At 57.4% G+C, this 14,468-nt stretch overlaps 1 protein-coding gene across 1 annotated transcript in view; it reads left to right on the forward strand.

The window, feature by feature from the left end:
- Positions 1-12,990, forward strand: part of COL8A2 (collagen type VIII alpha 2 chain) — a 28,246-nt gene extending 15,256 nt beyond the window's left edge. Inside the window, exons 2-3 of the mRNA XM_058819940.1 lie at positions 6,391-6,581; positions 10,896-12,990. Of these exons, the coding sequence (XP_058675923.1) occupies positions 6,407-6,581; positions 10,896-12,817 (2,097 nt within the window). The 5' untranslated portion in view covers positions 6,391-6,406 and the 3' untranslated portion in view covers positions 12,818-12,990. The remainder of the gene's footprint in view (positions 1-6,390; positions 6,582-10,895) is intronic.
- Positions 12,991-14,468: the final 1,478 nt, after the last annotated feature.

Raw genomic sequence — 14,468 nt, forward strand, 5'->3', positions numbered from 1 at the left:
TGGACCCTACACAGCCCCCTGGAAAGGGGTTCCAGCTGAGGGGATGGAAGCCTCCAACACCCTCAGCACCCTCATCCCCACTGCAGCCCAGCTCTGGCTCCTGCTCTGCTCCTCCAGCCCTCAGGGACAGCATCACCGCTGCCTCCGGGCAGGCCACCATCCCACTGGGAAGAGGAGGAGGAGGAGGAGGAGAGGGGAAGAAGAAAGGAGGAAAAAAATGAATCCCCACAAAAATGTCTTCATAACAGGAAACGTCTCATAAAATACCTGTGGTTTGGCATGTGTGATCCGACTGGTCAAACTATGCACCTGGCAGGGAACCCTGCTATTAATGCTGCAGCTCTGGTATTTCAGTGCAGGGGAGGCTGGCGGGGGGCTGGGACCGGGGATTTGGGGTGCAGAAACTCCTCTGGGGCCACAGCAAGGGGGGAAATGTCCCTTGGGTCTCACTCACCTCCACGGGCACCTTCCCAGCTGTGCATCAGTGAGGAAACTGCAGCACCCCAGTGTGACCGTGTTCAGAGGGGTCTGAGGATGAGGGAAGAGATGAGGATCTGACTCCATGTTTCAGAAGGCTTGATTTATTATTTTATGATATATATTATATTAAAACTATACTAAAAGAATAGAAGAAAGGATTTCATCAGAAGGCTGGCTAAGAATAGAGTAAGAAAGAGTGATAATAAAGGTTTGTGGCTCGAACTTCCTGTCCGAGCCAGCTGGGCTGTGACTGGCCATTAATTAGAAACAACCAACATGAGCTAATCAAAGATCCACCTGTTTCATCCCACAGCAGCAGATAATCAATGTTTACATTTTGTTCCTGAGGCCTTTCAGCTTCTCAAGAGGAAAAATCCTAAAGAAAAGATTTTTCATAAAAGATTCTTCCCTGTGACACCCCAGGGATGCTGTGAGCCAGGCTGAGCCTTGCCCCAGGCAGGACGTGGTGTTGCTGCAGCCCCGAGCCAGGGTTTTCCACCCTGACCTGGACCAGACCCAGACCCCAACCAGCACCGACCTGGGGGTGCCCGCCTGGCTCTCGGGTGCCCACCCATCCTCAGGGATGCCCTCGGCCCCACGCACGCCCGCCGGGGCTGTGCAGAGCAGTTTTGACAGCTGGAGGTGAGGGATTAAGCCCTGAGCTGTGACCTGCGGCTGCGCTCCCGGCACACACGCCCGGGGTCGCTAATCCGCTCGGCTGAGCGCTGACCCGGGGCCGCGGGATCAAGCGGTGCCACCGCCCCTGGGGCTGCCATCGCTGCGGGACCCGGGCAGCGTGAGCTGTGGGCAGCTGGCACCATTGCCATGCTGTGCTGTGCCATGCTGTGCTGTGCCATGCTGTGCCAGGCCACGCCATGATCTGCTGGGCTGAGCCATGCCGTACCATGCTGTACCATGCTGTGCCATGCCGTACTGTGCCATGCCATGCCGTACCGTGCCATACCATGCCATACCGTGCCATGCCATTTCGTACCATGCCATGCCATGCCGTACTGTGCCATGCCATGCCGTACCATACCGTACCATGCCGTACCGTGCCATGCCATTTTGTACCATTTCGTACCATGCCGTACCATGCCATACCATGACGTACCGCACTGTACCATGCCATACCATGCTGTACCATGCCGTACCATGCCATAACATGCCATACCATGCCATACCATGCCGTACCATGCTGTACCATGCCATACCATGCCATACCATGCCGTACAATGCCGTACCATGCCATACTATGCTGTACCATGCTGTACCACACCATGCCATGCCTATCCTGCTCCGTTCAAGGCCAGTCTTGGGCACTGTGTGCAGGAGCAGGTCCCTGCAGATGGGGTGGGGTGTTTTTTCTTCATCAAGGAAAATGTTTTCTTGTTCCCTGTGCTGCTGGCGGGCGAGGCTCCGGCTCGGGCTCCGGGTCCGGCAGCGCGTACAGCAGCCTTGGATGGGATCAGGTGTCATGCAGTTAAGGACAGGCTGGTGCCAAGTCTCCCCCGCGCTCCGGCGCTGCTCAGCCGAGCTGCTCCCTGATGCCTTTGGCTTTCGCAGCCCGGCCTGCGGAAACAACGTGCTGTTCTCCCTCTTCATAGCTCACTTTTCGTTTTTGCCTCGGTTTATTATTATTTTTAAAGCATGTGTAGCGCAAAGCAAATCATCGACCTCCTGCTGGAGCCGGGCCAGCCCCGTGTTGGGCTTGGAAATCCTCCCTGCTTTATTTTTTATTGTAAATGACCGGAGGATGGAGCGGCTCGATGGGACACGGCGGCGGCCAAGCCGAGCTCCAGCCCACCCACACGCGCCGGCTGCTCCTGGTGCTTCCCTTCCCTGCATCCCCCCAGCCCTGGGCAAGGGCAAGGAGCTTCCCACGGCTCCCCCCAGCCTGGGGACAGTTTCTGCCACGGCTTCCAGAGGTGGCGGCTGTGCCTTGTGATCCCAGGGCACAGAATGGGGACAGCAATGGGCATGGGGACATGGACCAGGATGGGATGATGCATCACTGGTGAGCCTGGGCATGCAGCTGAAGTGCATCAAATTCCCCATCCTGCCTCATCCCTGAGCCCCTCTGTGGGGCTGGGATGGATGTGGGGCCAGAGCTGGGGGGAGTGCCAGAGAGCACATGCTGTGTCCCAAACTGACCACGCTTTGACTGCCGGGTTTAAACAAGTTCCCCGTTGTGCCGACCTTCAGTCACAATGGCAGATCCCCCGTGGATCACATATATTGACTTAAAAAATAATTAGCCTCAAAGGGAGCAGGCGCGGGGCCGGCCAGGCCCTTCATTAATATTTAAGTAACAGGGGCCATAAATCAGCTGCAGCTCAGCCAACAGCCCTGGCCGTGTCCGTGGGGAAGCGGGACCATGGTGTTCACAGGAACATTGCCCAGTGCACAGGCATGGGAGTGCTGACATGGGCTCTGTGGGGAGAGTGGGACAGTGCGGGGGGCAGCAGCCCCCTTCCACTGGGAATGGCCAGGAGCACTCCAGGAACACGCTGGGAGCTCACCAGGCCGCCCAGCACAAGCCACGAGCAGTTGCGGAGCGACAGAGGCAGCACGGGCTGGTTGTTTTCCTGCAAGAACAAGGTGACATTTCTTGTCTCTTTTCTCATGGTTTAAGTGTGAGATTTTTTCCCTGTTCCCGGCGCTTTCATGGCGTGCCAAGGGTTTTTAACACGTCTGCTCGCCGCCTGCCAGGGGAGCCGACACTCGCACCGTCAGCGTGGCGGCCGCGGCTCTGAAGCCGTGCCAGGGGTCTCGGTGCTGGGTCGGGGCCCTGCTCCCCCCAGGGCTGATCAGTGGAGGATTGCTGAGCCCCATCCTGCTCCAGCATCCCCAGAGAACAGCAGGGACCCCTCAAGTGCTGCCCCTGTGTGAACCCTCCTGGCTCAGCAGCTCCTGCTGGGCTTGGCTTTGCGTCAAGGGATGGTTTTGGTTGTACTGGAGTGTGCTGGGGGGCTGGAGCTGCCTCTGGAGGACAGCAGCCTGGCTGGACAGTGCCCATCCTGGTGGCTGCAGTGCCCAGCAGAGTGGAGTGAGCCAGGAGGGGATACAACTGGGACCCCCAAAGCATCTCCCCTGCTCTAAGTTGGAAAAAAAATTAATCTCATGGGATTTCTGTTGGCCATACAAGAGCAGGTTCTTGACCCCAGAGCACAGGAGGACAGGCAGGTGACCCCCAGGAGGATGGGCAGGTGACTCCTGTCTGTCTGTCTGTCTGTCTGTCTGTCTGTAGCCACCCCACACACATGATGGATCTGCCACCACTCACGACCTGCCAGGCGAGATGGGAGCGTCGTGTGGCTGCTCCGTGTGATTAATTATCAGTTCATAACACAGAAGATTTCAAGCATGAAAGAGCCTCTCCACAAGCACGTTGTGCACACTTTATCCATCATATGAGACTCCAGATGTTTCCATTTTATTGTTATTAAATCACCGCCTGGAGAGCGCGGGTAGCAGGAGGCCTCCTGCCCCAGTGCCGGGCACAGCTTGGGGGGACAGCTCAGCACCAGAGACCCCTTTTGTGAGGGACATGTACCTGGGGGCTCAGGCCAGGCTCCCCCTGCTCCTCTGCAGAGACTGGGGCACCTGGAATGACCTGACTGGATCAAGGGGATGACAAAGGACACAGAGCAGGGAACTCAGTTTTATATCCGATATACAATGAAACCGTGGTCAGATTCCCCTGTCCTCCCTCTCCCTTCCCCTGGCTCCATTTTCCCTGCATCCCACATCTCTCCAAAGGCTGAGGTCTCACAGCAGGAGGATGCAATGCCCAGCAGCAAGGGGCTGAACCAGCCCAGGGTGCTGCTCCCATGGCAGGAGGAGCAGGGGTGAATCCAGCCCAGGTGGGAGAGCAGAGAGCGAGGAAGGGAGGGAGGTGAGATGGAGGCACAGGGGTCATACCAGGTAAGGAAAACAAGTAAATAGCTGATTCAGGGGTTTGTTCTTCTCTTTTATTTAACAGAAACTGTATTTTTACAGCTGCAATCCCTTAGAATGGGATTCTTTTCCCCTTAAACAAATCCTTGTAAAATAATGCTTCATAAAAAGAAGCGTTCCTCTCCTCGACCCTGAAGACAGAAAAACAATAATGCCGGCGAGGCCGAGGCCGTGCTGCCAAGGAGGATGGGGGTGGCTGTCACCCCTGTCCCTGGCAGTGCCACCCAACCCACAGCCACAGCTTTGGTGTCTCAGTGGGAATGGCACCGCTCAGGGGCCGGGGCTCTGGTGGGATGGGCAGAGCAGAGTTCCCCTTCCAGCATCTGCCACAGGCACCTGCATCCTCACAGGGTCCATCGTGCTGCTGATGGCAGGGCCATCCCTGTCCCCTCCATCCCTCAGCTGACTCCCAGACCATTTTCCAGGCACAAGAGCAGCTGTCAAGGCTGCCTCGTCCCTGGAGACTCCAAAAACCTGCCAAGCCCTTGTGGCATCAGGAACAATCCCATGCCCGGGCTCCCTGCTCCCTTGACTTAATTTGCTTTAATTTTGTTTTAATTTGGGTTGTTTTTTCTCTAGGCTGCAGCTTTTTCTTTTTTCCACTGCTGCTTCAGCAAAAGCGATTCAGGAAATTCCGATGAAATCCCAGCATGCTGCAGCCCTGCCCCTGCTCCCTGGCAGGACAGGCCAGGAGCTTAATTCTCATTAATAACCACCACAGGTCAATTATTGCAAGAAGGAGGAAAAGCAGCAAAAAGCTCTTTGGCGTCACGTTGTTTAAGCTTCCGAAAATAAATGTTCTTTGCAAATCAATCTGTTTGCAGCTCTGCACGTGGAGCTGACAGGGAGAGTTGCTGGAGGAAGAGAGTATTTATAAAGGGGGTTTATTTTAAATAAACAGGCACTTAAGGCTGAGGCTGCTGCTCCCATCCCTCGTCCTCTGCGAGAGTTCCCGGTGCTGCCCGCGAAGCGCCGCAGTTGAGCCACAAACGCGGCAAATCTCTGGTTCCCACGTTGTGGGTTTGGCCCAGCACCCCTTTGGGAGGCTCAGCACCCATTTGGGACTCTCAGCACCCACTCAGGAGGCTCAGCACCCATTTGGGAGGCACAGCACCCATTTGGGATGCTCAGCACCCATTTGGGAGGCTCAGCACCCATTTGGGATGCTCAACACCCATTTGGGATGCTCAGCACCCATTTGGGAGGCTCAGCACCCATTTGGGATGCTCAACACCCATTTGGGACGCTCAGCACCCTTCCCTGCCCCCAGGAAAGGCTTGGCAGTGGCAGCCTGTGCCTCCTACAGGGTCCCAAATGAGAGGAGCCCCGGCTCACTTGAGGGATGTGACAGCAATGCTGGGCTCGGTGGGCTGCAGGTCTCATCTGCCTTTTCCCCACCTCTTATATTTGTTTAAAATCTGTAAGGGATGTGAGAGTTACCACAGACACTCAGGGCAGCCTCTGTAAGACTCCACTGGGCACCTCCATGGCTGGTTACAGTGCAAGATGAGGGAAGAGCCTTGAGCTGTGCCAGGGGATGTTCAGGTTGGACATCAGAAAGAATTTCTCTCTGGAAAGGGCTGTCAGGCATTGGAATGGGCTGCCCAGGGAAGTGGTGGAGTCCCAATCCCTGGAGGTGTCTGAGGAACAACTGGATGTGGCATTCAGTGCTCTGGGCTAGTGGCAAGGTGGGGGTCAGTCACAGGTTGAGCTCAATGGACCTCCAAGACCATTTCCAAACCTCAGCAATTCTAGGATTCTATTCTATAAACTATATTTACCATGCATCTCCCAGCTCTGGTGTGCTGGGAAGGGCAACACCTTCAGGATATCTGCTCTACCAAAAGACAAATTGAAGGGAGCCCTGTTCCCACGGGGATCATTCCCGGGCTCCCAGCTGGTCCTGCTGAGGGGGGTGTGTTCCCAATGTCACTGTTGCTTTGTCTGCAGGAGCCGTGGGAGCAGGATGCTGCCGGACGTCGCGGCGCTGCCGGTGCTGCTGGGCGCGCTGGTGATGGCGATGGGCCCCGGCTCGGCGGCGGGAGGCGGCGTGGGGGGCTACGCTCAAGTCAAGTACATGCAGCCCATGGTGAAGGGACCCCTGGGACCCCCGTTCCGTGAAGGCAAAGGGCAGTACCTGGGTAAGGGATGCGCTCTGCGCGAGGACACGGGGCAGTGGGAAGGGAACGTGGCACCTCGCAGCCATTGGGCGCTTGTCATCTCCACCCTTCAGGCTCCTGGAAGCCGCCTGGCACAGCCAAGGGTGCTGCTGTCCAAAACACTTGGCCAAGCATGGCCGGATCATTTGAGTCTTTAACCCAGTGACGGGGTGGACATGGGTAGAGGCTCAGCAGGGAAGTGAAGCCTTTGCTGGGACTGGGAGGGCACCTTGGTCTGGGAGCCAGGGCACACAGGGGACCTTCCAGCCTCTGGCTCCTGCCCTCCTGTCCATCCCCAGCAGCAGGAGGCACAGAAGCCCCAGCACTCTCTGTCTCTTCTTTTCCCTGCTGTTAAACCTGAGCTGTCCTGGCAAGGCTTTTTCCACTCCTCCACCTATTCTGTTTCCCTGTCTGCATTTTGCACCAGCTGGGAAAGGAAAGAGTGCCAAGGCTGGAGCTGAGACCAGCCTGGCAAGGGAAGAGCAGGAGAGAGACATTTCCTCTCTTGGTGAGCAGCAACCAGAAACTCCAGACGTGTTGAATCGCTCCCCACTGAGCGATGTGCACCCAGAGGGGCAGAGGCACCCGGGTCAGTGCTCCACACAGCCAGGGCTCCAGCACGCCCAGCCTTCTGTAATCCCCTGTCCCCAGCTGCCCTTCCTGCACCCACCCCAGTGCTGGCACCACCACGGGATGGGGCACTGCTGGCTCAGGTATCCAGACCTGCCAGGTCAGTGCTTGGCCCTTGGGAAGAGCCACTGGAGCCTCCCCAAGGGCTATCATAGACCTGGAGCCTCCCAGGAGCTGAAGTCTTGGCTCTGGGAGGAGAAACCAGAGAAGGCTGGGCCACCGGTGGCTGATTTACTGGAGGGCTGAATGGCTTATCAGGAGTTCAGCCCAGCACATGTGTCAGAAAACACACAGCAAAACCTGGAGCCGAAGTGTGCTACAAGACCCCCCTCCCTGCCCCCTTCCCAGCTGTTGTAAAGCTGCTCCCTGAATCCCAGCCAGAGCCAAAACCTTCCAGCGTAGCACAGGAACACTTCAGCTGCTGGTGGGACTGGATTCAAATCTCTCCCTGCTGTTCTTCTTTTTTCCCCTCTTCCTATGCATGGGAGTGACTTGCATTGCCTCTGAGTAATGCTGTCTATGGTGGGGAGAGCAGAGTGTGCCAGGCTGGGGCAAGAAGGGGTTTGGACAAGCTCTGCCAGGTTAGACCAGGCAGAGGGGACACTGAGGCAGGGTAGAGCACAAAGGTCCCTTGGACATTACTCCTCTAAAACCCTTGGGAAGGAGAGGACAGGTGGGGGACAGGAGAGAGGGACGCAGGGACAGCTGCAGCCCGAGCCACCGGCTGTGGGGCTGCTCAGAGGCAGCTGGGGAAGCCGGTGCCTCCTGGATCCCACCGAGCTCCCATCTCTGCTTAACCTCTAATTTGGCAAGGAAAATCCCTGCTGGCCTTCTGCCCTGCTCGGGGAGCTCAGCTGACTGGCCGCGACGGCGCAGGGCTGTGCCGTGCCCCCGCGGGTTACCCCGACCTGGGGGAGCTTTGTGGGGCCCCCTGGCTGCCCCAGCCTGGCCCTGGGGCTGGGGGGTTCCCTCCTGCTCCAGGTGCCATCTGTGAGTGACAGGTTTCCTCAGGGTGCCAGACACCTTTTCTCACCCAAAGATAGCTGCACCAGAGCACAGAGGGAGCTCAGGGAGAAGATGCTGCTAAATGCTGAAGTGCTGAGAACAGTGAAGCAGAGATTTGCACATTGGGGGTTTATTTTGGCTTAATTTCAACCAGGTCGATGGCCCTGCAGCCAGGTAAACCCACGAAGAGTGCTGTGCTGGGGCACCCACTGTGGGGAGACAGCATGAGAGGTGCTAAAACACTGATCCCACACAACATCCCTGTGAGCCTGTGAAACTCTCTCACGAGACAGAGCTTGGCACCAGCTCTGGAACAAGCTCGGCCGGGCTCCGCCACAGAGCAGCCAACCTCTCCTTCCTGCAGTGTCATCTGGCCGTGCTGGCCAGACCCGCTGCTGGCTGCTCATGGCTGGGAACCACTTCCCATCCTGCTGGATTGTTCCTCTGCTGTGCTGCTGGGTCCCTTCTCCAGTCAGGAAGGGTCCTTAACAGGATGAACACAGCTCCAGAGGGGCTGCAGCACCCACCTGGCCGTGTCCATGCTCCTCAGGAGCTGGGATGCTCCGTGGTGGCAGCTCCCAGGGGTCATTCCTGCCCTGTGCCCCTGCTGCTGCCCCAGCTGGCTCTGTCAGCATTCACAGCAGCTCAGTTCAGGCATCGAGGGGAGCACAGAACCCCACGCTGGTGCTGTGAAGTGCAGAGCTCCGAGACATGTGTCTGTGGTAAGACATGGGCTTTTGAAATCGGACACCAGTGGGGCTGCAGTGTCCCAGTTTCTCCGCGCTGCCGGCCCCGGTTTGGTTTTCCCGTCTGCTTTTTTGGCCGCCTGCAAGCTGGCAGCTCCCGCCTGGCGTTTCTCTCCGCTGCCTTGTGTGAGAGTGTGTGTGTGTGCTTTTTCCTTCCTTCGTGGGCTCAGCTGTAGATCCTTGTTCTGATTCCATGCAAAATGACCTAGAAAACTAATTCGTTTCAAACCGTTGCAAGAAAATAAAAAATTAAAAAGAAAAAGTGTGGGGAGAAAACACATTGAAATAATTTACTGGAGATTTTTTTTCCAGAATCCAAACCCCAGAAATAGTGCAGCGCGGCACAGCTCCCTTGCCCTCTTTTCCACAGTTTTCCTGGGTGAGGAGCTGAAGTTTGCAGAAATCCAGTGGCAGTGTCATGACAGACAAGTATTTCCTTCATCAAGAGAGCCAAGTGACCACAGCTACAGCTGGACGTGGGCCAGGCTTTGATTTATAGATAAGCTCTAAAAATGTTTCCATTACCCAAGGAAAACACAGCAGCACCAGGCTGGGAAGGGCCAGAGCTAATTGCTGTGCTCAGGGCAGGCAAAGCCACCTCTGATGCTCCGGGAGCTGTGCCTGCTGCTGCCACAGTTATTCTTTTCACGTGTCTCAAATCTCCCATAAGCTTTTCCCGTTGACTGAGGAAATCTCCGTGCTGGCGGATCCCAGCACCACGTGTGTCCGTGCTCCCAAAGCCCAGCTTGGCTCTCTGAGGGCGCCAGACTGGCAGACCTTGTATCCTGCTCCCACCCCAGGAACTTGTCCATATAGATCTCTTCCCAACTGGAATGATCTCCCTCAGGCAGATTTGATTTAAATTCACCCAAAATGTCATAGCCCTTTCCTCTGCCTTTCGCATTTCTCACCATCATCGTGTGTTCATGTGACTGTCGAGTATTTCCTTCATTTCAAACTGCCCAAAAAAAGAGTTTGTCAGATTTATTCTTTCTCACCCTTTCCTGGTGTCACATGGGAGGTGACACCCTGCCTGGGCCAGCCTCGAGGAGTTATTTATGCTCATGTCTGTGCTTTCCATGCTGAGCTGTGGTGGGCATGTCATCTGCCTCTCCTTGCCTTTGGAGTCTCTCAGCCCATTAGTTTCTTTCTTATATCCGTTTGCAAAAGACCTCAATAAATTCTTGAAATGTCAAGTGGTTGCGGCCTATTCCCAGCTGGGCTGACTCATTTGGACGGAGCTGAGGCTGCATTTCCCTCCCAGCTCTTGGCTTCTGCTCCATCCCCAAAGCTTTTTTGCTTTTTTGGTTTTTCTCTGCCTTGCTGGACTTGGGAGCTGTTCCAGCAAGCACTGTAGGCATGGCCTAACCCATACATCCATTGCCTCCTCAGGCTCTGGAGTACATGTCCAAGAGTTTTCTTTTTAATCCAAAAGGATTAAAGGTCTCCCAAGGCCCTGGACTCGCGGGACGGGGTGAGGGATTATCCCCAGTCTTGGCTCGCTCTGTCGCCATCCTCTCAGCTGAGCCCAGGCAGGAACAACTGAATCCCATGGTGCTTTCGAGGCCACTGGGAAGTGAGGCAGCAGGAGGTTTGAATCCAGCTCCAAAACCACCCTGCAGTAACGCATCACAAAATAGCCCTGCCAGAGCTGACAGCAAGCACTGGCACCTTCCATGGTGGCACCTGACATCATGGAGGGATGTGAAGCTGCAATGAGAGAACTCTGGGCTTTGGCCTCGCCTCAGGACACCCCTCTGATGTGGGGGCCCTGGAAGCTGCTGTGGCCATGTCTCAGTGGAAGGGTCCCTGTTCAAGCCCAGCCCAGGCCATTCAGAGACCCCAGCTCCAACATCCCAAGGACACCTTGCCCACGGCCAGCTCTAGTGACACTCTGTGTCTCCTCTCTCCACAGACATGCCACCAATGCTGCCCATGGACCTCAAAGGCGAGCCAGGACCGCCAGGGAAGCCTGGCCCTCGTGGACCTCCCGGGCCCCCCGGCTACCCGGGAAAACCGGGCACGGGGAAGCCGGGAATGCACGGCCAGCCTGGGCCTGCTGGGCCCCCGGGCTTCTCGGGCATTGGGAAACCGGGCATCCCAGGGCTCCCCGGGAAGGCGGGTATGAAAGGGATGCCCGGAGCCAAGGGCGAGCCCGGCATGCGAGGGGAGCAAGGGCCGAGGGGCCTGCCCGGCCCGCCGGGGCTGCCCGGCCCAGCCGGCCTCTCTGTCAATGGGAAGCCGGGTCCCCAGGGCGGCCCCGGCCTGCCCGGCTTTCGGGGAGAGCCTGGCCCGAAAGGAGAGCCGGGTCCCCGCGGAGAACGAGGGATGAAGGGTGAAAACGGCGTGGGGAAGCCAGGCTTACCGGGGCCCCGGGGGAACGGGGGCCCTCCCGGCCCCGCGGGGCCCCCCGGGCCGGCCGGCATTGGGAAGCCTGGCCTCGATGGGCTGCCGGGAGCGCCCGGGGACAAGGGCGACATGGGTCCCCCGGGCGGGCCGGGTGTCACCGGGGAGCCCGGCCCTGTGGGGCCGCGGGGACCCCCCGGGATCGATGGGATCGGGGTCCCGGGCGTCGCGGGGGTGCCGGGGATACAGGGCCCTATGGGACCGAAGGGAGAGCCCGGGATCCGCGGCCTCCCTGGGTTGCCGGGCCCCACGGGCTATGGGAAGCCGGGCATGCCCGGCCTGAAAGGAGACCGCGGGCAGCCCGGGGCACAGGGAGCCATCGGCGATAAGGGGGAGCCCGGCGTTGATGGCGAGCCGGGCGAGCCAGGCCCTGCCGGCATCATCGGCCCGCCGGGCCCGCCGGGGTCCATGGGGCTGCCGGGCAAGCACGGCCTGCCCGGCCCCAAGGGGGACGTGGGACCGAGCGGGCCCCCGGGGATGCCGGGGATACGCGGCGACCAGGGCCCGAACGGCTTCGCGGGGAAGCCGGGGGTGCCGGGAGAAAGGGGCCTGCCCGGGTCACTGGGACCTCCCGGCCCGACGGGCCCCAAAGGTGAACCGGGGTTCATCGGCCTTCCGGGGGTGCCGGGATTAACGGGCGGCCCCGGGCCCAAAGGGGACGGTGGGATCCCGGGGCAGCCGGGGCTGAGGGGCCCCTCCGGCATCCCGGGATTGCAAGGACCTGCTGGGCCCATGGGGCCTCAGGGGTTACCAGGCCTGAAAGGGGAGCCCGGGCTCCCTGGCATTCCTGGCGAGGGGAAGACCGGCGAGCCTGGCCTGGCCGGACCCATCGGCCCACCCGGAATGCCAGGAACGCCGGGGCTGAACGGGCCACCAGGGCCACCGGGGCCACCCGGGCCACCGGGAGCGCCAGGAGTGCTGGACGAGACGGGCATCGCGGGGTTGCACCTGCCGGACGGTGGCGTGGAGGGGGCTGTGCTGGGCAACGGGAAGCCGGGCAAGCCACAGTACGGCCGAGGAGAGCTCGCTGCCCGCATCGCGCCGGCCTTCACTGCCATCCTCACCTCCCCCTTCCCCGCGTCCGGCATGCCCGTCAAGTTTGACCGGACCTTGTATAACGGGCACAACGGCTACAACCCGGTCACCGGGATCTTCACCTGCCCCGTATCCGGAATCTACTACTTTGCCTACCACGTGCACGTCAAAGGGACCAACGTTTGGGTGGCTCTGTATAAGAACAACGTGCCGGCCACCTACACCTACGATGAGTACAAAAAGGGCTACCTGGACCAGGCCTCGGGCAGTGCCGTGCTTGAACTCAAGGAGAACGACCAGGTCTGGGTACAGATGCCCTCGGACCAGGCCAATGGGCTGTACTCCACGGAATACATCCACTCCTCCTTCTCTGGGTTCCTGCTCTGCCCCACATAACAGCTGTTGGGCACGTCTCCTTTTCACCCACTTTAGCCATAAACTTTTTTTTTTTGATAAAAAGTGTTTTAAAATTAATACAAAAAAGAAAAATCACTGGGAAGAACACGCAAGACATTGTCACGGGACCTTGCTTCACGCTGTTTGATCCATGAGTCAAGAGGGTAATCGGGAAGGAGACATCTATCCATCTATCTTTCTTTTTTGGGGGGAGGGAGAAGGGAGGGAGGGGAGCGATTTCCTCAACAAAGCATATTTGGAATAAGTACCCCAGTGACTGGACATCAAACACAGGAACACGCTTGGGATGGCAAGGATCTGGCTCTGTGATCCTGAGAGGAAGACCAGACCCCCATGGTCTATATCAAGTGCCCGCATTTCCCATTTGGAATGCTAGATAAATAAATCCAGCTGTGTCATGGCTGATGTGCTGGTAACCAATGCAGGGTCCCAGGCACTTACACAAACCCATACAGCAGCAGGGATCCACGCTGGATTGAGAAATTTCCTTCCAAACCATCAGATGCCCAAGTTCCAGGCTTGCTGACGCCTGTTTTTCCAGACTGTGCTTTGGGGCAGTCTCTCCGATTCACTCCAGATTCAGTGTGGTTGGATTTATAATCCTAAAGAGTGGAACACTTTGCATAAGCACCTTCTTCTAAGAAGTAAATATTATTTTTAACCCTCCCCCCCCAGCACCTTTAGGAATAAAATCATCCAGGCACTGGTACCTGGGAGGATGCCGTGACCAGTTCCAAAGGCGGTGAGGGAAGCTGGGACCCCGTGATGAACAACGATCTGCTCTCTCCTTTCACCTGCTGGGAAGTCCAAGGGCTGGTCCTGCCCCATCTGTCTCTGCAGCCCAAAGACTTGCTTGGCCTCAGGAGCATCTCTGCCCACACAAGGATGGCAGTGCAAGCCCAGCTCACGGTGCTGCCAGCTGGTGTGACATAAGGAAGTGCCACTGATGGACAACTTGCTTTTCCTGTCTCACTATTTTGGGATGTGTGAACTCTTTGCATTGGTGTCCCCCCTTTTTCTGGGGATCTTGGAATTAAGACAAAACAGTGCTGGTTTTAACTTTCCACACAGTGATTTCACCACGGTGCTATGACCCATTGAAGAACATCACTTACAAGTGTAGTGCAATACCTGTGACAGGGCACCAGCCCCGGGGCCACTCTGTGACTTAGGTTAAAGAAATCAACATTTGCCTGTTGTTACCACTTTGTCTCTCTAATGCTTGGAGCATTACTGACCTGAGCATGAGCTGCAGGGCTCTGGGCCAGGCATGATGGCACTGCCCCACACAGATCCTGTGGCTTTGCAGGTTTCCTCACAGTAGAACAGTCACTGCCACTTCCAGGACAGGGATGCTGCTCATCCCAGGCCAGGAGCATGCTGCTGAATCAATCCATGTGCATATCCCACTGCATGTCCTTCTGCAAAGGCACATCCCTGAGAAACAGCAACAATTTGGTCACCAGCTCTGACCTTTGCATTTTCCCAAAGCCTGTTTGACGGCCAAAGAAACGTAGCAAGACTGGGACTGGGCTTGTTTTCCAGATGGACTCTATGAGATATTTAAACAACTTTTCTTTTCCTATTTCTGTTTTGCTTGTTTGTTTTCTCCTCAGGCCTGTCCTGTGTT

The sequence above is a fragment of the Ammospiza caudacuta genome, chromosome 25 (assembly GCF_027887145.1).
Source record: "Ammospiza caudacuta isolate bAmmCau1 chromosome 25, bAmmCau1.pri, whole genome shotgun sequence".
Lineage (NCBI taxonomy): Eukaryota > Metazoa > Chordata > Aves > Passeriformes > Passerellidae > Ammospiza > Ammospiza caudacuta.